The 25,567-nt window shown below is 38.4% G+C and overlaps 1 protein-coding gene across 2 annotated transcripts in view; it reads left to right on the top strand.

Moving 5' to 3' along the window:
* tmem245 (transmembrane protein 245) overlaps positions 1-25,567 on the top strand; it is a 120,051-nt gene that overhangs the window by 42,763 nt on the left and 51,721 nt on the right. For both annotated transcript variants that reach the window (XM_043690056.1, XM_043690057.1), the window contains 5 exons: positions 3,969-4,073; positions 7,538-7,620; positions 14,471-14,561; positions 17,353-17,451; positions 17,964-18,095. In XM_043690056.1, coding sequence (XP_043545991.1) covers positions 3,969-4,073; positions 7,538-7,620; positions 14,471-14,561; positions 17,353-17,451; positions 17,964-18,095 — 510 coding nt within the window. The remainder of the gene's footprint in view (positions 1-3,968; positions 4,074-7,537; positions 7,621-14,470; positions 14,562-17,352; positions 17,452-17,963; positions 18,096-25,567) is intronic.

The raw sequence follows: 25,567 nt of genomic DNA, 5'->3' as shown, positions 1-25,567 counted from the left end.
AGGTCTACTAACAGAACTAATTTGTATTACTTCATCAAATTCACCAAGTCCCCTGAAATTTTGTTTAGTTTCAGTTGCCTATGTAATTGAATCTAATCCTGAGTTAGTAATTTAGTTGCAAAGAAATAACAGTTGTTTTGCTCAGCAAATTGGGTCAATAATTTTGATCTTCTACAGCTTATGTCAATTTTGATTTTGCTTTCTGCTTGCATTGCTAAATTGCATGAATTTTGCTGCCTTTTTGGACTGTTAGTTATTCAGACTTTTTCTTTGCATTCTAGCAGCCCAAAACAGTTTTGGGTTGTTTTATTTATGTGGTGCTGAGACTGTGGATGGACATGAAGAAACTTGTGCTATTTGAGAATCAATTAAAACTGTTGTTTGTTTATGATTTGATATTTATTATGAAATACCAAAGAAGAATTTTATTTAATATTGCGTACGTTGAATGGAATTAACGATCATGCCATTAATAGTAAAATATGGTTTCAATGGATAGTGATGCTTTTTATCTTGACATCTCTTCACAAGAACTAAATCCATTGTTTACAATCATACACTTTTAAAAGTTTGAATGGAGTTAACAGCAATTCAAATAGTGAACTGTTATTTCCTTCACTAGCTGGAGAAGTATTTTTTTGTACTTTATTTTTAGGTTCTCCTGATTTTCCTCATTCTTTAACTTGTTAAATTAATCTTTTTTAGATGTGGAGGCTGAGGCAGTAATTTTTCTGTGTTTTTCAAATGTGTTTCTTTCTATTTGGAAAGTTAAGAAGGGAAGCAGATGGGTAGAAGTTGCAAACATGCAACCAAACTGAGCAGGATACCATTTTACGTTTGAGGTCCTTTTAAATCTGCCCAGAAAATTCTCCTTTTAACATCATGAATTATTTTTATAAAGCAATCATTATCAGTTATGAAAAGTTTACTTTATTGATGGGTATATTCTGAAAACTTTGTTGCATGAATTAAAAGTAATTTAGCAATATTATATTGTGTTCATAAAGATATGGAGGGTACAAGATAGAAATATGAAGCAAAAGTGATTATACTGAACTGAGGTACAAGTCATTTGTGGTCCATGAATTGCAGAACAGACTTTTAGAGTTGAATGGTCTGCTCCTGTTCCTGTCCCCTGCACTCTGTAGTAGCACATTATGCATATAAGTTGTTATGCCTAGAACCATATTGTTTTTGAGTTCCAAAATTGCCTTTGAAGGAAGTGTAAACAGTGTACCTCTTAACTGGCCATTGAGCAAGCCCGATAGAGATCAATTACAAATTCTAAAGAAGAGAATCCAGAGGGCATGGGGTGCTAGTGACTATGGCTGTTTTAAAAAAAGAAATCTAACTTAATTTAATTTGATGCATTTGGCAATAGATAATTTGAGGCAAACATTTTTGTTCATAATGCAGGCACAGTATTGTAGCTGTTTCGTGAAATTCAGTGTTAAGAGTAAGAGAAACTAAAAGCTTGTTACATGTAAATATAAATGCATTGTGGACTATTAACCAAAATGCTAATTTTCTTGATTGTCAAGTTGCATGCCTAACAATGCATTTTCATCAATGATGAAGCATGAGGTTTCAGTTTTATTTGACAATGCCTTATTTTGTTATGATGAGCAGAAGCATAACAGAATTTTAATTAATGATGTTCTTGATAGCTGCACGTTAACATTTCGAAAGAGGTCAGGACACAACAGAGGCACAGATCATTGTTTACAATTCTTAGTTATCCATGTTCTGCTTGGAAGGAAAGTTAACCCATTTAACATCTCTGTTGAAGACAGGAAAGAAGGATAGACTGTAAAAGCAGTTAATGTAGCAGTTGCTTGTTAATGCAGAAATTGATATAGTTGAAAAGAGAGGAAAGTTGTTGAAGCCCATCAGGGCAAACACAAGAATGGTTCCACTGTCATTTTAACTTGAGTTACAGTGTGTTCCTGGCCAGAGATTTCGGTTCCTGAGCTGAAGTGCATTTATGAACATGAAAGGAGCAGAGGTTGGTAATTTGGCTCAAGCCAGTGTTACTGTTCAATAAGATCATGGCTGGTCTGCTTGCGTATTGAATTCCACATCCCCATCAACTCCAAATGACATTTGATTCAGTTTCATTTAAAAATAATTCTGCCTTACAAATATCAATAACCCTGCTTATGCCATCTTCTGAGACAGAAAATTTCAAAGTTAAACAACCCTCAGAAAACATTTTTCTTGTTAAAACGTTTCTAATTTTAAAAGTGCTCCTTAGTCGGGACTGACTGGCAAGGAGAAATATCCTTTTCACATCCAATTTGTGAAGACAATTCAAGATCTTTTATATTTCAATCAAGTCACCTCTCACTCTTTCTTATTCCAATCTCAGCATGTCCAACCTAGACTGTTAAGAGAGCCCAGCCATTCCAGATATCAATCTAGTAAATCACTCCAAATCACCTTCAACACATTAACATTTAAGCAAGACAAAAGGCCAAAACTATATACAATATTCAAGAAATGGTCTCTCCAATGCCCTGTATAATTGAAGCATAATATCCTTACTTTAGTGTTCACTTCCTCTCATCGTAAAGGATAACATTCCATCATGTGTCTTGATTATGAGTTACATCTAAATACTATCTTTTTGTGACTCATGCACACCTAGATGGTTCTGCAGCTCAGAATTCCAGCCATTCTCCATTTGAGTAATACTCTGCTTTTTTTTAATTCTTCCTGCCAAAGTAAATAACTTTACAATTTCCCACATTATATTCCACCTGCCAGATTTTTTTTCCCACTCACTCAGTCTATCCATATTTTTCTTTATTTAATTTCCAGTTGTGACCATCACTGACTGGGTCAGCATTTATTGCACACGAGACGGTGGTGATGTGCCACATTTTTGAATCACTGCAGTTTATTTGTGTAGACAAACAAAGAACAATAACAAATGCTGGAAATGCTTAAGAAGTAAATCAGAGAAAATGGGGTTTTCGTTTCAGATGTTTAACCTTTGTCAAAACTAACGTGCTATACCTAATTACGACTGAATATTTCTTGTGTCCAATTTGATACATTGCTGAAATTTATCATTGGTTAACGTTTCTGAAAAGTAGACAAATTGAGGCTGTTTGTTAAAATTACCTATGGACAGCTGTGAGTTTCAATGCATGTCTTCTGGGAGTACAGATGAAATTGAATACAAAAATAAAATGGAAATTTTCTTTCATTTCAAAAATCAAGTGTGATTAAAAAGTATGTTGGTGTGCCATAAAGAAATCTACTTTAATATTTGCACAACAATTTTTGTTTTTATTAATTATATTTCATTTCAAGATTGATTACAGTGAAACTGCATTAAGGCAAATGCCAAAGAACCACAAACCAGTTTGAGACGACTGTTATATGCTATTACTCTGATTTTATTGGACATTTATCAAAGCCAAGATGGAATACCTGATCATAATGGTCTTTGTTTGAAATATTTTAATAGGTGTTCTTGCCTGATTAACTGACAGATATGCACATTTATATGAATTAGGAGTAGGAGTAAGTCATTTGGACTTTTGAGTCTGATTTGCCATTTGATAAAGTCATTGCTGATTTAATTGTGGCCTCCACTTTCCTGTTTACATTAAGTCCAGAATCTAAGAGAATTACTCTATCTTATTATCAAAAATGTTCAATGATCTTGCATCCACTCATTGCTGGGAAAGAGAATTCCATAGAGTAATGATCCTTTTGAGAGGAAACAAAAATCCTCCCTCTGTTTGAAATGAGAAACTGTGGAACGAGTGTGGAGTTCAAAAGCAATCTCTCCTAAAAGGAAAAACATTGACTATCAGCATTCACCCTATCAAGTCCCTTCATAGTCTCGTGTTCCTGTAGCACAAGTTTCTTCCTGCTGTTAATAGATATTTTAAATTCTATCTTTGAAATGGTACATTCTTCATCCAAGAGATCAATGTTTTGCTTGTATTCTGCAGATTATTTTTTGTCTGGAGAAATCACTGGATAAATTGATCAGCATTTTTATCATCTTTTTACTGGTTATGGGAACGTTACTGCTGGCTCTTTTACTTACTGCAAAGGTACAGTTTGCAAACGAATGATTGGAAAGATTGCATATTCTGTTGATACAGAGTATGCTGAATTTATTTTTTTACTTCCATGTTTCTTTAATATAATTTTGTTTTAGTTCACACTGACTATCTTACCTACATTGTGTATCTTCTCTGATCTAAGGTGAGCTATTTAAAAGCAGTATTGACCGATTAAAAACAAAGAACTGCAGATGCTGGAAATCAGAAACTAAAACAAAAATTGCTGGGAAAGCTCAAGTCTGGTGGCATCTGTGGAGAGAAATCCGAGCTAATGTTTCAGGTCCAATGATCCTTCCTCAGAACTTGACAAGGAGAGCTTGTTCACTAGGTCACATTCTAATACCTATCTCATTCTCTTAATTGAAAATCCAATTTTTTATAATCTACAATGTAAAACTTCCTGTAATTACGTAACAATCTTTGGTTGGACGAGCACTAAATTATGTGAGAATTTATTTGGCGTAAAATCGGTTATTTTAAAATTTTATTCTGCTCCTGTGCCTTTATTCCATCTGTTTCCTAATGTTAGTGAATTAGCATAATCATATATGCTGGGACTGGTTTGATATCAAATTGGAGATGTTCAGATCTTCTAAATGGAAATTAGAAATAGTCTTTTGTGGGTTAATGAATGCTGCCAAACCTGCATTCTCTGAGTTATGTATTATGCATTTGATGTACTGCCAATAATGAGTGCCATTACATAAGCAAATGCAAAATGGTAGGAATCGGATGGGTATGAAGGGTGCATCCTAACCCAAAGTCCTCAGTAGGTTGGGGAAATGGAGTTAACTTAATCTTTTAATGAGGATGAATAAAAGGCCATTTAAAAAAAAATTATTGTTCTTAAGCCATGTAGTAATTATGTATCCTTTGTCAGTTCAGTGGCTATATACAGCTTATACACTCTGCCTCGGTGAACTGCTCTGATTAAAATGAGAAGTAAAACTTGACTGTATAAACACAATAAATGTTGAAATGCTCAGAGATAAAGTCCCAGAAATAATTTTCAGACTCTTCAAGTGAGACTTCCAGGATTTCAACTTTCAAGTACATGTCATCTTAATTTGTGAAAGACCCTGGCCCTCCCAATCATTGAAAACTCCAATCAAATCCTTCTGATTGTTGTATGTTCCTCCAGAGTTGACCTCTTGTACATCCCAAATTTCTTTATTCCTTCTTTGTTCAACCATACCATCAATTGTTTAGACTTTAATTGCTGGAATTTCATCCCTAAATGATCTCATTCCCTTTTCCTCCTCTTGGAATGTTTCTTAATGTGCACATGTTTGACTAACTGTTAATAACCTATCCTAATATTCCCTTGCATTGGCTTGGTGTGAAATTTTGTCTTGTTACTACACAGCATGTCACGCCAATTTTGGTCTGCTAAATACAAGTTGTTCTGGAAAAGCACAGCCGGTCAGGCAGCATCCAAGGAGCAGGAGAGTCGACAAGAATCATCAGGAATGTGGGGGAGGGTGGGGCAAGGAGGCTAAGAGATAAATGGGAGGGGTGTGGGATTGGAGGGAAGATAGCTAGGATAGATGAAGTTGGGATGGGGAGATGAGGAAACTAGTGAAATTGAGTTCAAATGTTCGGCCGCAGGATGATGGGGATGTTCTCTGAAGCGTTCCGCAAGTTGGCATCCTGTCTCCCCAATGCAGAGGACACCACATCGAGAGTAACAGGCAGAGTAGATGAGCTGTTTGGAGGTGCAGGAGAATCTCTGCTGGATGTGAAAGGATCTTTTGGGGCCTTGAATAGAAGTCAGGGGGAAGGTGTGGAAGCCGGTTCACACCTCTTGCGGTGGTAGGGGAAGGTGCTGGCAGTGGAGGATTTTGGGGGGATGGGGTTGGTGGAGGAAGGACCTAATGAGGGAGTCATGGCAGGAATGGTCTCTGTGCAATGTGAAAGGGGTGGGGAGGGGAATATCTCTGGTGGTGGGGTCAGACGGTAGGTGGCAGAAATGGCAGAGGATAATGCGTTATATTTGGAGGTTGGTGGCGTGGGGGTTCTGACCTTGTCACGGTTGGAGGGGTGGGGGAGGTGGAGAAGATATGTTGAAGGGTATTGTTGACCACGTGGGAGGAGAGATTGCAGTCCTTAAAGTAGGAGGCAATCTGGGATGTTCTGGATTGGAATTGGTCCTCCTGGGAGCAGATGCAGTGGAGGCGGAGGAATTTGGAATAAGGGATGGTGGTTTTACAGGAGAGGGTGTGGGAGGTGGTGTAGTCCAGGTAGCTGTGGGAGTTGGTGGATTTGTAGTGGATGTCCATGTTGGGTTGGTTGGCTGAAGTGGAGGTGGAGAGGTCCAGGAAGGGGAGGGAGGTGTCTGACATATCCCAGGTGAACTTGAGGTCAGAGTGGAAGGTGTTAGTGAAGTTGATGAACTGTTCAACCTCCTAATGCAAACATGAGGTGGCGCCGATGCAGTCATCGATGTAGCGGAGGAAAAGGTGGAGAAAGGTGCCCGTGTAACTGTGGAAGATGGACTCTTCCACATGCCCAACGAATAGGCAGGCATAGCTGGGGCCCTTGCGGGTGTGCATGGCTACCCCTTTTGGTCTGAAGGAAATGAGGGGATTTGAAAGAGAAATTGTTGAGGGTGAGGACCAGTTCAGCCAAGGACATGCCCCCACTACCAAAACCAAGCCACCTAATGCCTGGAGGAAGCATGCCTCATCTTCTGATTTGGGACTCTGCAACCACACGGGATTAATGTTGATTTCACCAGTTTCCTCATCTGCCTTCCCCCACCTTATTGCAGATCCAACCCTACAACTGCCCTCTTGAAATGTTCTACCTGTCCATCTTCCTTTCCACCTATCTGCCCCACCCTCCACTCCAACCTATCGCCATCACCCCCCCCATCTTCATCTACCTATAACATTCCTTGCTACCTTTCTACTCCCCACCCCACGCCCCCTCCTATTTATCTCTCAGCCCCCTTAGGCCCCACCACATTCCTGATGAAGAGCTTATGCTTGAAACGTCAACTCTCCTCGGGTGCTGCCTGACTGGCCGTGCTTTTCCAGCGCCACACTTTTGGACTCTGATCTCCAGCATCTGTAGTCCTTACTCTTTCCCAAATGCAAGTTGTTGTTGAATGCTCAATGCCTCTTTACTGATGTGCGTTGTGGAACTACTTTGAACGTTTTTATAAAAAAAACAGTGACAGAGTGGGACCAGAATTATAAAGGGTATGACAGGGATCTTGCATATCACCCCATTATAAAGCAAAGCACAAAGTGCCGACTGTGTGACTTGTATGAGTCATCTTGTTCAACAGATGCTTGTGTCTTCATCCAAAATTTTTGCTCTTTATGGTATTAAATCAAGAAAAAAAATTGATCAATTCTGAAAAGAAATTACTTTGTTAAAAACACTTGAATTAAACATTTGTTTCTGCTTCCACTTCAGTGGTTCTGAAATGTGCATTATGTTTGCAGGTCCATGAGGAAAGTGTGCACATGATCAAAGTCACTAGTAGCCTGATTAATGAGACTGTTGCTAACCATCCTGAGTGGGCAAAGTAAGCTGCAAGACTAAAGATATTTGTTTTATCTTTTCTCTCTATCCTGAATTTTTCTTCCTTCCCATTAAATCTGCTTAACACAACAATTGATAACATTTCAGCTTTATCATTTTTGCTAAAAGCAAAATGTTGGTTAAGTTAATTGAGTTAAAGGAAAGTAAAGTGCCAGAAGCTAATTGATTGTTTGAGTTTCTGAGGAATCAGTGAAAAGGTTGTCGTGCTCCTAGAAATTATAAAATTTATGCTTTGGAGCTCATGATGAAGGGTGAGAAAGAGCATGTCTTTTATTCATTGTTTGCATTTATATCACTGGTAAGGTTGAGACTTATTGCCTAATTACATTGACAAAGGTGCTAGTGAGTTGCTGCCTTGAATTACTTTACTCCTTGTGGTGAAAATATACCCACAGTAAAATTCAGGAGGGTGTTCCAGGATGTTGACCTGAAAAAAGTGAAAGAACAGTGATATAATGGAGATGCTCATCTCCTTGTTTTGTCCTTCGAAATGTTAGAGGTCACTGAAAGGTGCTGTTGAGTAGTCACTATAGTGAAAATACCTGATCTCTGCAGTTACAGATAAGTCAGCTTATCATATGTGACAAAAAATTATAATGCCACTAGTAAGGGATGATATTGTCACATATCTAGACAAAGGAGAAAATAGTTAACCTAGCTGGCATGGAATTTATAAGGCATGATTATGATAAATCTCATCAAACTTATTGAGTGGGCAATAGAATTAGTCAGCAGGGGTCTACAGTAGGTGTAGAGATATAGTTTGGAAGATTAAGTGATTAAAGTGAGTGTAAACTAAATTGTATAATTTTAATGTGGGTGCACAGACACGATTCAAAAATTAGTATGGATCCTTAGCTTGATATGTCAAGGTATGGAGTGTGAAAGTAAGGAAGTCTTAAATCTTCATCTATCACAGAATAGCCTCTGGAATTAATCCAAGTATTTAAAATTATTAAAAGGTAGCGTACATAGACATCGACTGTGGTAGAGAAATCAGTGCCTAGAGTGGGAAGATTTCAAACAATGAGCATAAAAGTCAGAATTGGGAATTCCTCAGCAGATATGGTTTAGTGCTAATTTTCAAAAGAGAACTGAAAATCTGCTTGAAAACCAAATAGTTGAAGTTTTCAGCAAGGTAGAGGAATAGCTAGAGAGTGAACTGAATTACTAATTCTTTTTGAGAACTACCATAATGGATTGGACATTTCTTGCTGCATCAATTCAGTTCTCATGAATCTTGGGAAGTTACTACTTAGATTATGACCTTAGATGATGGAGTATGGAGGCAGGAACAGGATGGTAACTGAAAACAAAATTTATTAGAGGGAATATAAATTGAAATGCAGTCCTTTGGTGTGATTGGAAATAATTTGTCGCATCTCATGGAACACTTGGACTAATTCTGTTCAACGCAATCAATGATGTTGGTACAGCCTTAAACAGAGTGATCACAATATGCAAATAAAAGTTTGGCTTCCAAAATCAATTTCAATCCATGAGGGATACAAATTGGGGAAAAGAGAAATTCTCACGTGGCAAGGAAAAAGTAGATTTCTGTGAAGATCACAAGGATAACTTGCCACAGGGTAAAAAGACAACCCTTGAAGGGGAAAGAGAAGTTAACAAGGTCTAGTGTTTTCACTGCAATAAAGTAGGCCACATGAAATCAGTGTTGGTGGGTTAGGAAAAGCACTGGGAATCCAGATGTAGGAAAACGGGATAAGCCAGTGACTTCTGTTGGAGTGGTAATGGAAAGTATAGTGGAAGCTAGAAAACTGCACCAAAACTGGTTGGAGCTTGATTAAGGAGGAAGTGCCATATACTTGCAAAGGTAAAATTTACTTGCATAGGCCATGAGCAGCAAGTAAAGAGGTTACAATATTAAGAGATACAATAGTATCCTCTCAATCTTTGATGTTAAAAGATGGGGAGATATGTGTCTCTGAAGAGCTGTTGTCAGAAAATGTGCTAGTAATTTGAACTCATTGTGAGACAAGAAATACTCAGTTATGTAAAAAAATAATGTTAGAATGTCCAGTGAAGGGTGGGCAAGTAGTGGACAAACTCTCAGCTCCAGAAATACAATTTGACCTTGCTAACAGTATAGCTGGTTCACAGGAAGGAGTGCTGCCTACTGTGGTTGAAAAGCCAGTGGAAACTTGGGCAACTGAACTATTACAGGATACGTATTCTGGGATTTTTCCTGACTGTCGTAACAAGGTCACAAAGTCGCCAGTTCAAACAGAAGAGATCAAAGAATATAGGTAAGAAGGTTGAAGTGCAATTAGCAGTGACCATATTTGATCAGATGGTTGACAAACCAGAAGCAGATAGATGACAAAGAAGACGTTTTAGCTCAGATAAATTAACATAGTTACAGCAGAAAGATAGAAATTGAAGCAATTGTGTCAAAATTGTATCAAAAAGAATCTGAATGTATCCCTGAATGCTATTATATATTTTTTTAACTGTCTTAATGAGGAAATGGAGACCATCACATAATCAGGCAAATGAGAAATAGGCAGAAGTTCATCAAGTTGTATTGCCACTGGGTTTATAGATAGGAGGTATTGCAAATGGCGCATGAGCAACCACAGAGGGTTACTTAGGAGTGGGAAAAACACTAAAATACAAAAAAAACTTTTACTGGCTTGGACTGCACAAGGATGTAGTTGAATTTTGCCAGACATGTCATACATGTCAGGTAATTGGTAAAAAACAGGCAGTAAGAAATCTCACACCTTTTAATACCTATTTCTGCATTTGAGGAACCTTTTGCAAGAGTCTGAACCAATTGCACAGGACATCTGCCTAAACAAACGTGGGAATCAGTATTTGTTAACAATAATGGATGTGTCCACTAGATTTCCAGAGGCAATTCCATTATACAGTATTACCCCTGAAATGATTGTAGAGGAATTATTCAAATTTTTCACTAGATATGGGCTGGCCACAGAGATATAATCAGATCAAGGGTCAACTTCACATCAAAATTATTCAAGGAAGTCATGGACATCTTAGGAACAAAACAGTTCAAATCTACTGCGTACCATCCGGAGTCGCAGGGAGCAGGAGAGTTGGCGCGACAGCATACATTGAAACAGGAAGCAGACAAGAAATCAAAAACTTGCAATTTTGCTATCAGAGATAAGGTGTAACTTCCAGTGATAGATGAACCTTTAAAAGTAGAGTTGAGTGTAGCTTATCAAGTTAAAAGGAAATTGAGTGAGGTGAACTATTTGATAAGGACTTAAGACAGGAGGAAATCTGAGTGTGTCATGTGAATATGCTCAAGAAGTACTTTGACAGGGAAGGAAAGCCGGTGGAGAGTGTCATTGGTTACAACACAGAGGGAAGAACCAGGTTCAGAGGGTTCTGAATTGGACAATGAAGTTGTCAAAAACTCTGATAAATTGAGTTACCTTCCAGAGGAAAATCAAAATGACTTGAAAGAGTTATTACTGTCACAAGGGGAGATGCGTTGAACTAAGCTAGGGAATACAAGCCTAACTATGCATAATGTAGATATAGGAGATGCTGTTCTGATTAAGCAACATGCTTATAGGCATAACCCTCTAAAGTTGGCACAGGTTCAAAAGGAGATTAAACTCTTGCTCCAAGATGACACAATTGAAGTGAATTACAGCAACTGGAGCTCACCCATAGTAATGGTGCCAAAACCAGATGGTACCTAATGGTTATGTGTGGACCATCGCAAAGTCAGTGCAGTTACAAAGTTTAATGCATATCTGATTCCGCGTTTGGAAGACTCTGTTGGAAAGGTGGGACAAGCAACTTATTTCTAAGTTGGACTTGCTCAGAGGATACTGCAGGTGTCTTTGTCCGAAAGAGCAAAGAAAAGTTCGGCTTTTGTAACACCAAATGAACTGTATCAGTTTAAAGTCATGCTGTTTGGTATGAAAAATGCACCAGCCATGTTTCAGAGACTAATCAATAAGGTCATTGCTGGATTACTCAATTGTGTTGTATATATAGATGACCTGATGATTTTTAGTCTCACAGGGAAGGAACATTTGCAAAATTTATTAGAATATTTCAATCAACTTCAAGAGACAGGCTTGGTGATAAATCTGACGAAAAGTGAATTTGCCAAAGCCCAAGTCACCTTCCTGGGCCATGTAGTTGGACATAGACGAGTGGCTCCACAGATTGCAAAAACAAAGGTAATTGGGGAGATTCCCATACCATTGACAAAAAGAGCAGTACTACGATAGCTGGGATTGAGTGGATTTTATCGAAAATTCATTCCAAATTTTTTTAGTATGGCTACTCCTGTCACTGAATTGCTAAAGAAAGGCAAGAAATTTCATTGGACAGCGGACTGTCAGAAGGCATTTGACAGCCTGAAAGCTGTATTAACCACTGCCCTAGTATTAGCCACACCTAATTATGCAAAGCCATTCAAGATGGTAATCAATGCAAGTGATGTGGGTGTTGGAGCTGTGTCTTGCAGGAAGATAATGAGAACATAGAAAGATCTATCAGATCTCCAAGAAATTGCTCATTGATCACCAGAAATATTGGACAGTTAAGAAGGAGATTTTGAGCTTGATGTTGACGCAACAACATTTCAATGTTTGTTACCAGTAATGTATCTCAATTATATACACTGATCATAACCCATTGAAGTTTGTGGAGAAATTTAAAGACAAAAATGCCAAACCAATTAAATGGAGCCTCTTGTTATAGCCATTCAATTTGAAAATTGTGGTGTGGCAGGACGAGACAGCGTGATTGCAGACACATGGTCGAGACTTGAATGAGAAACAGAGGCATTTGGTGGCAAGAATAAAACAGACCGAGACAGAAATATGGTGGTGCATGTTTGCATGATTGTAGACATTGTAATGTGTATGTGTTGAGGTGTACTAACAATTTAAGAATAAGAGGATTTTAAAATGAAGCCATCTTTGAATATTGATGGATTTTTTTTAAAGTGGGGAGGTGTGATGATGCTGCTCCTTTAACAAGGTTATGGTTTCCTTGGTTTTTTTTCCAGAGAGGTTGGAAAAGCAGCAATTCCGAAAAATCTAGGTTTGAAAGATTTTAGGGCCAGTTTGATTTTCGCTAACAGATACTGCGTCAGGCAAAAGGCTTTCAAGTTTTAAGAAACATTTGTACAGTGAAAAAGGGTGTGGCCAGTTCTCCCAGCTCACCTTTCCTTGGTTTCCAGCAGTCTGGCTGTTCAGGGCTGCTAGTCACTGTGAAGCTAATAGACCCGAAGAACCAGGTCCATGCTGATTTCCCCCACCACCAACACCTCTCTTCTGTAAGACGTTGTGTTTGATTTTTTTTTCGTTTTTGACAAGGGGTGTTTATGGGGACTGTTGCAAGTATTTGGAACAGTATCAATAGGGCACCACGATGGCTCAGTGGTTAGTACTGCTGCCTCACAGTACCAGGGATCCGGGTTCAATTCCTGCCTTGAGTGACTGTCTGTGTGGAGTTTACACGTTCTCCCCACGTCAGCATGGTTTCCTATGGGTGCTCCGGTTTCCTCCCACAATCCAAAGATGTGCAGGTCATGTGAATTGGCCATGCTAAATTGCCCATAGTGTTAGGTGCGTTAGTCAGGGGTAAATATAGTGTCGGGGACTCTTCGGTGGATCAGGGTGAGTTACTGTTCGGTGGGTCAGTGTGTACATGTTGGGCCATAGGGCCTGTTTCCACACTGTAGGGAATCTAATCTAATCATTAAGTTGGGATAATCTATTGAGTTTTGGAATAAGTAAAGTTATTCGGTATTCTGTTCTCTTTTGTTTGTGTTTCATTTGGTAATCTTGCAAATAAGTTCTGTTTTGTTTAAAACTAAGTGGTTGGGCCAGCTGCATCACTCCTAGAATATGCACTTACACCTGCTTAAAACAACGAGCAAAGTAGGGGCCCAGGTTACTTTCTTGAAATGTTAATTTGTGGGGGGGGGGGGGTGGGGGGAAGGAGGAGGAGAAGAAGAAAAGGGAGCTGGCCTGGTCCATAACACCAATATTTTATGAAGGTTTACTATATCTTTGTTATTTTCCAATATTGTGCTGTTTGTGATAGGAAATATTTTACACCTTCAGAAAGGGTAAATTTTTGATTTTTAGAATAATATAAGAAAATATAGGAAGGAAGAAATAAGAAAAATGGTATTTTTGTTGGAACTGTGTAATAAAATGTAGCACAATATAATATTGATGGATATGACAGGATTAATAGAAGCTTACTTTCAGTAGCACAGGAATTGAGAAAAACAGTCCATCCATACCAAATTAAAATCAAAGTTGGGATAGAGAGTAGGATAAATTTGTTAATACAGAATTGAGCTATAAAATTTATGTTTGAAGTAAGAGGTAAACATTTAAGATCAATTGAATAGTTTGTGTAAGGAAAGGGACTGGTAGGATATGAGGTTAGGACTATTTGCTGTGTGGAACATTGTTCTAAAGAATCCAATATTGCATTAAAGAATTTGATTCCATATTCTGTGTGTATATCTTTATGTAGAAAGTTCAGGAGGAAGAGAATAAATAATAGATTTTTTTTTAAAAAGAAAGCTGGATCTTTTAGAGCATATTCCATAACTAAAGTAAGAAAATTCATGTAACAATTTAAATTTAAAGTCAATTTAAAGCAATTTTAAATGTTAGCTCTTAAATTGCAACCCCACAAGAATGGGTTTCAGGGTACAAAATTTGAGAGTGAACAATCGCCTTACCCTGTGAGTGCAACTTAAATTTTTGTGGTTCTGAATGAAGTGTGATTTTTCCTTTTCCTTCATCTCTGCTCCAACTATCATCTCACTGTTTAACTGCCTTAATTTGTTTCAGCTGGCTTCCTGAGGCACAGGTCATCCAGAAAGCATTAAATTCTGCTGCTAACAATGTGTACCAGTATGGAAGAGAGTGGATAACCCACAAGGTAAAGGCTAGAATTTTAACATTTAATATTTGATACAGTTTAATTTGAGGACAGTATTAACCTTAAGTCTCATCATGAACATTTAATTTTGTTCAGTTGGCATAAAAGAGGCTAGTGAACGGTTCAAAAGCAGAATTGCAATTAGGATTCATCTGGTGTGAAGTAAAATGTGGCACTTAATCTCACAAATAGTACTATAGACCTCATTGATTTGTATTGGAGCAATTTCTACTTTCTCCATGCCTCATTCTGCAACACCATTCTGTTCTCAACACTTCCAAATTTCCCCAAAAAAGAAATGAAAGAAAAGGTGAGTGAAATGGCTCACAGCACCATTTCAAAATGGCCTAGGTCTTGTCCCTAATAGTGGTGAATGCTGAAGGTTTACTGTAACTTCGGCAGTTGTGATTCATGTGAATGGATTCCACTGAGCTGATTGCACTGCCATTTACTCCAGCATTTACACTGGACTGCACTGTTTAAATCAGCAGATGCTCCAAAACACTCATGGAAACCTAGAGCTCCTGGCTCCTTAGTCCTGCCGATGTCAGAGAAGACACGGGTTGGAGGTATTGGCATTCAGGGAAACTGGGAAGTTTATTATTCTGTTAAGTTTTCCGTTAAAGTTAATTGTTTCTTTTGTTTGTATTTTAACTATAGTATAAGGCTAAAGTGTGTTTTACTTCAAGCCTATTTGACCAATCAAATTGCATCCAGAACACACCGCCTCACACTTGCCTTTAAAAATATGAAGTTGGGGTCAGGCTATCTCAATATATTTTGAGGAAGTTTGGAGTGGTCTGGTCCATAATACGATTCTAATCCCATTTTCTAGCACTTGACTCAAAAGTGCATATCTAAATTCTTCTTGAATGTTATAAGGATTTCTGCCTCTGTGACCCATTCAGGCAGTCAGTTCCAGATTCCCATCACCCTCTGGATGAATTTATTTTTTTCTCTTATTCCCTCTAAACTGTCTGCCCCTTAGCTTAAATCAATGCCACTGGGCAATGATCCTCTCATCAAGAGGCAAAGTCTCTTCCTGACCATTCTATCTATGCCCCCCCCCCCCCAAATTTTATATATCTCAATCATGTCCGCCTTAGTCTCCTCTGCTCCAGGAACACAAGCAGCATCTGTCCAATCTCTCCATAACTAAAATGCACCGGCCCAGCCAACATACTGGTAAATCTCCTCTGTGCTCTTTCGAGTGCAATCTCTTCCCTCCTGTAATATTTGTTCCAGAACTATGCACAGTGCTGTAGCTGTGGCTTAACCAATGTTTTCTACAGATAAAGCATAACCTGCCTGCTCTTAGACTTTATATGTCTCAGCTAATAAAGTTAAGTATCCCATCTGCTGCCTGAACCACTTCAGCTATCTGATATGCTACCTTAAGGGACCAATTGTCAAACATCCTTTTATCCCCAGGGTTCCACTGTTCATGTAATCCTTTGCCATGTTTGTCCTGTCCAAATGTATCACCTTTCACTTATCCATATTGAATATCCATTTGCCACTGATCGGCCCACCTGACCAGCCCATCTATATCCTCCTGTAATCTAAGGTTGTTATCCTCCCTGCCTCCATCATTGTTTGAATCACTTACATCTTGTATGAGCATTACATAGGATAACGCCAGTCAAAATATGTGAGAACTCACTGAATTCTGGGAGTGTTCGAGAAGATTGGAAAAATGCTAACATTATGCCAACTGCCCAAGAAGAGAGGGAGTCAGAAAGCAGGAAACAATAGGCCAGTTACTCTAACTTCTTCATGGAGAAAATGCTCAAGCCCATTATGAAGGAAGAAATAGCAGGACATTTAATGCAATCAGACAGTGTCGACGTGATTTTGTGAAAGGGAAAATCATTTTTACCAACTTTTCTAGAGGTTTTTTTGAGGATAATAAAGAGTTAAAGTGGATCTGTTAGATGTTGAGCATTTGGATTTCCAGGAGGCATTCAGTATGGTGTCATGTAAAAGGTTATTGCACAAGACAGGAGCTCACAGTATAAGGGTAAAATGCTAGAATGGTTTGAGGATTGGTTAACACAAAGGACAATTGTCAGATTAATGGATCTTTTTCAACTGGTGGAGTGCCACAATGATCACTCCTAGGCCCTGTATTATTTACTATATTAGTGACTTAGGAGGGGACAAAGTGTGATGTATCCAAGTTTGATGGTACAGAAGTAGGTGGGGAATGTTGTGATGAGGTTATACAGGTAGCATAGATAGGATGAATGAGTGGAAAGCTTGGCTGAAGAAGTTTAATGTAGCAAAGTGTGGTCATGAACTTTGGCAGGAAGTATCAGAAGGCAGACTATTATTTAAATGGAGAAAGTCATAAAACAAAAAAAAAGTATGTAGCACAGAGGGCTCTGGATGTTCTCATGCAAGAGATATAAAATGTTTGCACGGGGGTGCAGTGAGTAATTAACATTGCAAATGGAATTTTGACCGTTGTTGCTGGAGGTTGAGTTTAAAAATAAGGAAGTCCTGGTGAGGCTGCACCTGAAACATTGCATACAGTTTTGATCCCACATTTCAGAAAGAATGTCCTGGCATTGGAGGTAATTCAAAAGAGATTCTTGCTCCTCTTAACAAACCTTCTGAAACTTTTGAATATATTTTTGATTTGCTTCCTATTCATGATGTCGTCACCCTCTGATCACCACCAAAGTTCCTGGGAATGTTTTCTAAGAATATGTATTTAAAAGTACTTAATACTAAGTTTTACTTCATATTTAACTTTTTATTCAATTGTTTATCATTTTTGAATGTTCAGCTTCATAAGATCTTGGGAGACAAGATGAACAATACAGCAGTTATCGAGAAACAAGTGCTGGAGTTATGGGACAGGTTGTATCATAATTGGTTTGTGAAGGTGAGCATTGAAAAGAAAGAAATGTTCCTAAATTGAATCATAAATATTCTTAACATGTAAAACCAGTGAAAATAGCTGACAGACAGAATTTGTTTTTCTGTAGATGAGCCACAAAATAAAAGTGCAGTACATTTCACGGGACTTTATCTGTAGTGCCCCATCCAACATGTTCCCTTTTCTGCTCTTTCATTTTCCCTACCATTATCTCCCATTTTCTGTCTCATTATCTCTTAATGTCCACTCTGTCCTACTTCCTGTACCTCTTAGCCTCATGTGATCACTTCCTCCTCCTAGATTCTCCATTAAGCATTTGCCAAACAGGACATCTTTCCCATTACAAATGATCCTTTGACCAACCTCTCATCTATTTTGAAGGTTTCATTCAGAGCTCAATATCACATATCTTTTCCACTAACCTATTGTGATTGATGTTAATGAAAATAGTGAACAGTTCGCTAGAATGCACATTTTGATTATTTGCTTTTACATTTTATTTCTATTTCATTCCTTAGAATGTAACTCATTCTGGAAGACACAAAGGTCACAAATTCACTATCCATCGCCAAAATAGTTGGCTTGGAGACATTTTGGACTGGCAGGATGTTGCCTCTTTTATTCATGAGAACATTGAAACTTTTCTTTCTGTGAGTATCTTAAATTAGTGAAAAATAGAGATGCTATTTTTGTAATAAGGTCCTGAGACTAAAGCCTCAGCAGCCTAGTTTAAAATCTACTATATGTTCTTTTAAGTTCTGTAGAAAGTAACTTATTTCGTAATTTTTAGTAATGTTTAGTAATTTTTAATTGTTCTATTTAAGCTACTTTATGCATTTGTTTTGAATGCTGTCCTTTTTCTGATTATTCCTTCCTTTGTCCCCCTCATGATATATGTATTGTTCCATTAATAAATTGGTAGGACCGAACAGAACAGGGCTTATGGAAGGAAATTGCTTAGACCAGAGAGTAGATTCACAACTCAGTATCATAAAACAATAAGTTCTCAAGATAATTGTTTAATGAAATTCAAAATACAATATTTCTGGCTTTTAAATAAAAATGTATCTAAATGTCAATTTTTATTTTCACATCCACATCTGAAGTGTATTAAGAAAGTAGACCACTTCTTGAACCACTGGAGTCATTGCAGTGAAGGTCTCCCACAGTGCTGTTTGGTACTGCCTGGATTTTGAGCCAACAAATGTTTTAAAAAATTTAGACAATACTGCAGTTCTCTCATATGAGATGCCTAAATGAGATGAGTAACTAATCTAAGCTGCTTCAGTTTTGCATTGCTAAAATAGACCACATTCTAGAGAAGAAAGTGAGGACTGCAGATGCTGGAGATCAGAGCTGAAAATGGGTTGCTGGAAAAGCGCAGCAGGTCAGGCAGCATCTAAGGAGCAGGAGAATCGACGTTTCGGGCATGAGCCCTTCCTGAAGCCCTGACCTGCTGCGCTTTTCCAGCAACCCATTTTCAGCCCACGTTCTAGAGAAGGCTTTCAAAAAATTATATCACTATAAAATTAATTTTTGCCACTGTTTCAACAAGTACATTTGCCGTTTGGTCTCCATGATTGTAACCTTAAGTGTATGAAATAGAATTCATCCCATGAAGAGCTACTTAGAAGAGCATCATATCTTAAATCATGTACCATATTTGTCAGAGAAAGGAGGGCAGAATTCCATAAACCACTTTAGATTGTCAAATAAAAATCTGTAGTGAATATTTTCTTCCAAGGTTTGGAAATATGGGAAATGTTCAACAAATGTAACATATTAGGCAACAAATAGTCATGCTGAGTGGCAATTTGTTGTTTATTGCCTAGATTGGCAAAAAAAAACTATTCTGCATCCTTGGAAGTTTGACTCAACTGCTATTAAAACCCTTATTTGTATCATAGTTTCTTCTAGATTCAAGTATGCCAGTGCACTCCTGGCTGGCTCCCCACACACTCTGCTCTCTACATACTTGAGGACATGCAAAATTTAATGCCTTGACTTGCAGCAAGTCCCAAAACCTGATCACCTCTTGTGTTTGTTATCCTACATTGGATCTTAGACAAGTTAAATCCCATCCTTATTTTCAAATCTTTCCATAGGTTTGCTTCTCTCCATCTCTGTAATATTCCCTAAATCCACAGCCCTCCAAGATATCTGTATTCCTTGAATTCTAGCCTCTTGTGTATTGCTAATTATAATTGCTGTGCCATTAGTACCTGTGCCTCCAGTTGCCTTTAAGCTGTGGAATTCCCTCCCTGAACTTTTTCAGCTCTCTACCTTTCTTTTCACACAGAGGCATTTCTTAAAGCTTGATAGAAGAGGTAAGCTTTTGGTAATTTAATTTTACCTCCCGAAGTGACTTAGTGTCAAGCTTAGTTTAATAATATTACTGTGCAGTGCTTTGGAACATTTCATCACTGTTATAGATATATATAGATGCATTTTTGTTGTAGTAGAGTTATAGTTATAAAATAACCATAAGACATTACAACACTACAGATATGCAATTAAAGATGGTCTCCTGTGAATGTTGCTGTTGATTTATTTTGTTTTCCCAGATTGATATTTATTGATTTTTATTATCGTTTTTTTTCATGGCATATGGGCCTGCTGGCTGGGGACTTTGATAGATAGGACCTCTGAGTGTGGTTAAGAATCAACCAGAATGCTGTAGGTCTAGGGTTGCATTTGGCCAGACCATGTAAGGATCGCAAATTTGTTTCTTGGGTGATTACATGGTCAGACAAGCTTTTGAATTTCTGCCATGGTGTTATTCGAACCCACGTCCCCAGACCATTAGACTGGGTTTTTGGATTACTAATCCAGTGACATTACTGCTTCCCTCTTGTTAGATTTCTGGAAGTATCAATGCCATGAAAAATGCATGCACCTTCCATTGGGTTGTAGACTGCAGGTCCTTTTCACTAACAATATTACCCATGAAGTAAATGAGTGTCAAGGGAGTGAAGTTTAAAATTGGGAGAAGATTATTTTTTGACTGTTTTTGTTCTAAACCCACTGCTAGGTCTACAGTTCTAAAACCATTTAAAGCAGGAGAAATTCTAGTTCCTGTATTTCTGTAGGTTATGCAATTATGGTACCCTGGCAGTTGATTTTCTTTACACTAATATCCACCTTATATGTAAGCTATCCTTTTTTTAAAAAAAAAAGGGATGAGAAAACAATTGGAGACCTAAACACTAACTGGAGACCTTACTATTACTTTAAAAACCAGAGATAGTCACTTATCAGCTGATTTCCATGCACTTTCATCATGTTGTAGTTAGTGACGTCATTCAGCTGCTGGTCTCGCTGCAGGTAGATCTCTTCGCCTGCACCTTTTATCCTCTCCCATTCACGTCTTGCTGTGGAGTCTTTACAACTCGTAGCGAACTTTAATTGAAACATCTCTTTTTCCCTCTGCACAAAATTTCCGAATACAGGTGTTTCTGCTATAATGAGGAATTATAGCAGAATTGAAGACACTGTTTCTAAAGCTCATACTTTTAAAATGTGTTGACTGTAATGCAGGTAACCTCGCCTTCACTTCAAATACTGTTTCTAAATTGTGATTTTTCTATAATGTGAGTTTGCACAAAATTCATGGTATTCTCCTTAGTTTTAATTATATAAAACCAATTAAAGTGCTATTGGGCCCTATTGTTCCCTTCATTTTCATGTACTGTATATTGAAGGCTGTGTTAATGCCACTTCTTATTTTTGCCCTGAACTAGAAAAATTAATTGACTTTGGTTCCAATTTCCACACTTCTCCTGCCTTTGCATGGTCTGCTTTTACAGGTCATTCTGCTATAATGCACGTTTTGTTAATGTGAATTCATTATAACGAGATTGATGAGTTGGGGATACTATTTCTAAAGCATGTACTTTTAATGCTTGTATTGGTTATAATGCAATTCTGGCCCCATTAGTTTAAATGGTGCTCCTACTATGAGAATTGAACTAACGTGTTATAGCAGAACTCAATGTATTCTCATATCAATTTCTATTCCTCCTTTGATACCTCTGTCTCCCTTTCTTGGGATAGATCATCAACTAATACTGCTCACTGACTGCACATCCTCACACCTCATTTCCTTTAAGAATACCATTTCATTCTCCCAGTTTCTGTCTCCATTATAATTGTATGGACAATATAACCTTCTATACTAGGCTTCAGATCTTTTTTCCTCAACTGAGATTTGGTTGTCACTTTGGCCAATGTGGCCCTTAATCTGTTACATGCACTTCTGGCCTCATCCCTTTCCTTCTGAAGAGGAAGAACGTCTTTGATTTTTCTTCATTGGATAAGTCGACATTTATCTCATGAATGAGTAGAATAAACATCTTTGAACTGATTCTAAAGGCCTTGAATATTGTTCAAGTAGAGACCAAAACTGGATTGGGCACTCCAGGTGCAGTGTCACCAACGCCATGTACCAGTTGCAGTAAAACTTCCCTTAATTTCTAATACATTTCCCTTGGAATAAACACCAACATTCGATTTGCCTTAGTCACTTGCTATGCCTGTATACTAATGTATAGTGATGCACCAGGGCATCTGATTTCTCTATTCACAGTCCGCCACCTGAGGTCTAACAAGTCTTTGTACAAATTCAACATCTCTTCCTTGCCCTTGTAATGCCCCTCTATAATAGGTTAATATGCACAGCTGATAATCAGGACTCTATTGAGTCAAAAAGCAGCAGACCTTTGGGTGACCTGAAATTTACACTAAGTAACATGGAGGAGGCAGCCAAGGGAAGTTGGAACAGTTGAGTCTGAAGGTAACAAAAGAAGTCTATAGCAGATGAGCTGAGACTAGTGATGTTAAGTGATGCTGTGGAGATGAAATAGTGTGTGTCCATGAGTGTGTGGTTGCAAGCTGATCTTGCAGCCATTATGACACAAAATTGTGAACAGACTAATGTAGAGTCAGGCTGTTTCCAGTAGACTTTGGTAGCTAGAGAAAGAAATTGGGAGCTGAGACACAAAAAATAGTTTTAGTCTTTCCAGCATGTAATTGGATGAAGTTTCCGTTCGCCCAGTATTTTATGTCAGATAAACAACGTGGTCTTTAGTGATGGTGGAGGAGGAGAGTAAGGTGACAGCGGTGTAGATCTGGATGTGGAAACTAATTCTGTGCTTTTTATCCCTATATGTAGTTAAGAAATAGTTGAGGGCTCAAGTTGAATCTTTAGTGAAAACCAGAAGTAACTGTGCAGAATCCGGAAGATGCGTTTGGCAAGTGATACTAGAAAAGTAAGAATTAGATGAGGTGCGAGCAGTTCTGTGTGAATGGATAACAGTGGAGAGGTTTTGGAGAAAGATGTGGTCAACCTTGTCAAAAGCAAACATAGAGAGTCATAGAGATGTACAGCATGGAAGCAGACCCTTCGGTCCAACCCATCCACGCCAACCAGATATCCCAACCCAATCTAGTCCCACCTGCCTGCACACTGCCCATATCCCTGCAAACCTTTCCTATTCATATACCCATCCAGATGCCTTTTAAATGTTGCAATTGTATGAGCCTCCACCACTTCCTCTGGCAACTCATTCCATACACATACCACCCTCTGTGTGGAAAAAGTTGCCCCTTGGGTCTCTTTTATATCTTTCCCCTCTCACCCTAAACCTATGCTTTTTAGTTCTGGACTCCCCGACCCCAGGGAAAAGACTTTGCCTATTTATCCTATCCACATCCCTCATAATTTTGTAAACCTCTATAAGGTCACCCCTCAGCCTCCGACGCTCCATGGAAAGCAGCCCCAGCCTGTTTAGCCTCTCCTTATAGCTCAAATCCTCCAACCCTGGCAACATCCTTGTAAATCTTTTCTGAACCCTTTCAAGTTTCACAACGTCTTTTTCCAATAGGAAGGGTACCAGAATTGCACGCAATATTCCAACAGTAGCCTAACTAATGTCCTATACAGCCACAACATGACCTCCCAACTCCTGTACTTAGTACTCTGACCAATAAAAGAAAGCATACCAAACACCACCTTCACTATCCTATCTACCTGTGACTCCACTTTCAAGAAGCTGTGAACCTGCAGTCCAAAGTCTCTTTGTTCAGCAACACTCCCTAAGACCTTATAAGTCCTGCTAAGATTTGCTTTCCCAAAAGGTTGAGAGGATGAAGGTTACCTTCGTAACAATCATGTCAGGTATTATGAGTGTCAAAATCCTTGCTAAATTTTCATTACTTTTTATTTTTATTCTTTTTATCAGTTGCGATTTGGAGCTGTGAACTAGAAATTGTGAGCAAAAGATGACTTTTGGCATTTGGGAAACAGCTTGTGGTAAAAGGGGAAGAACAGACTGAACAAGCTTTTGTTTGTTTGTAAGGCCAGGAATGGAGGTTATTTGAGGTTGATTATTAATTTAAAAGGGTTCCTATAGACACAGTGACCACGGGAGGAGCACTGTGTTTAAACAGATAGCAGAAGTTGGCTATTAACCAGATCAGTACCTGGAAATTGGTTCCAACGGGTCTAAAAGACATGCTATATTATGTTCAGGTTCTCAGGGCAGGACCAAAGTTGAATTTCTTTTTAACCTGTGATTTCCGAGGAGAAATATTTGGCTGCTAACAATACAGCATGAATATTTGAAAGCTACCTGCCAAATTTCACTTTCCAGCTTTTGGAAGCCCAAAGAGCAGAAAGTTGAATTAGAAATATTACTGCCTTTATGTGACTGAACTGAAAAAGTAACCTTGATCATCTCTAGAAAAGCAATCAAGGAGTCCACATCTACATTAGTAAGGAGGCAATGGCCTAGTTGTATTATCATTAGGTTATTAATCCAGAAACTCAGCTAATGTTCTAGGAACCTGTTCAAATCCTGCCATGGCAGATGGTGGAAATTGAATTCAGTAAGGAATCTAGAATTAAGGATCTAATCATGACCATGAAACTGTTGTCGATTGTCGGGGAAACCCATCTAGATTCACTAATGTCCTTTCGTAAATTCTGACCTTGCCAGAGATGTCCACATCCTGAGAGTGAATAAAAAAGACCTGTGAAGCATTATGAAAACCATAGAAGCAATCTGGCCTGTATTTGCTATTTTTCTTTCATTGATAGTGTAATTATTTATGTCTGCCTCTTTTGTGAATAGAGACTAAAAAGTTTGTTTCTGGTTTAAAGTATAGATATTTATTAGCTTATCTTTTTAATTTTTTCCTCTGGTAAAGTTATTGTATATTTAATAAAGGAAGTATTTTGTTGAAGATACAAAATTGGTGTCAAAGTCTGGATTTGGGAAGCTTAACCTGAAGCAAAATTACCGTTGTTAATGTTAGCAAACCTGAAGATAAAATCAGGGAGTTAGATCAGGTTAGTGGGAAGAGGGTAGATGGAACAGGGGGTGAGTCTTATGGACAAATAAGTTTGGAGAGGGCATGGGGGAAGTGGAGAAACTAGGCAAAGATATTAGTTCAAGGTTAGGCAGAGCAAGAATTAAAGATGTTCCTCTGTGTGGAAGAGACTAGAACTTGCAACAGGAAGGAGATAGAACTTTTAACAGTATAGTGTAAAGACAACAATCTCTCCAATGCCAGCAAAACAAAGGAGCTGATTATGGACTTCGGAAAGCTGAGTGGAGGTCATGCCCCCATCTGCATCAATGGTGCTGAGGTGAAGATGGTCGAGAGTATCAAGTTTCTGGAAATGATTATCACCAACAATCTGTCCTGATCCACACTCATTGACAAGCACAGCAACACTTCTACTTCCGAGGAGGCTAAGGAAATTCAGCATATTCATAAGGGCGGTTACAAGTTTTTAGGATGCTTTTTATGGTGCATCTGTACTTGGATGCATCACAGTATGGTATGGCAAGTCCTCTTTCCAAGACAAAAATAAATGACAGAGTTGTGAATACAGCCAAGTCCATCACGCAAACCAGCCTCCTATCCACTGACTTCATGTATTCATCCTGTTGCATTGAGAAAGCAACCAACATAATTAAAGACCCCTTCCCCCCCAGTTATAATGTCGTCATCCCTCTCTTGTTGGGCACAAGAAGGGCTTATGCCCGAAACGTCGATTCTCCTGTTCCTTGGATGCTGCCTGACCTGCTGCACTTTTCCAGCAACACATTTTCAGCTC

This window comes from Chiloscyllium plagiosum, chromosome 5 (genome assembly GCF_004010195.1).
Source record: "Chiloscyllium plagiosum isolate BGI_BamShark_2017 chromosome 5, ASM401019v2, whole genome shotgun sequence".
Classification (NCBI taxonomy): domain Eukaryota; kingdom Metazoa; phylum Chordata; class Chondrichthyes; order Orectolobiformes; family Hemiscylliidae; genus Chiloscyllium; species Chiloscyllium plagiosum.
Note: the sequence above shows the minus strand (reverse complement) of the source record. Positions and strands in the feature narration are given on the sequence as shown.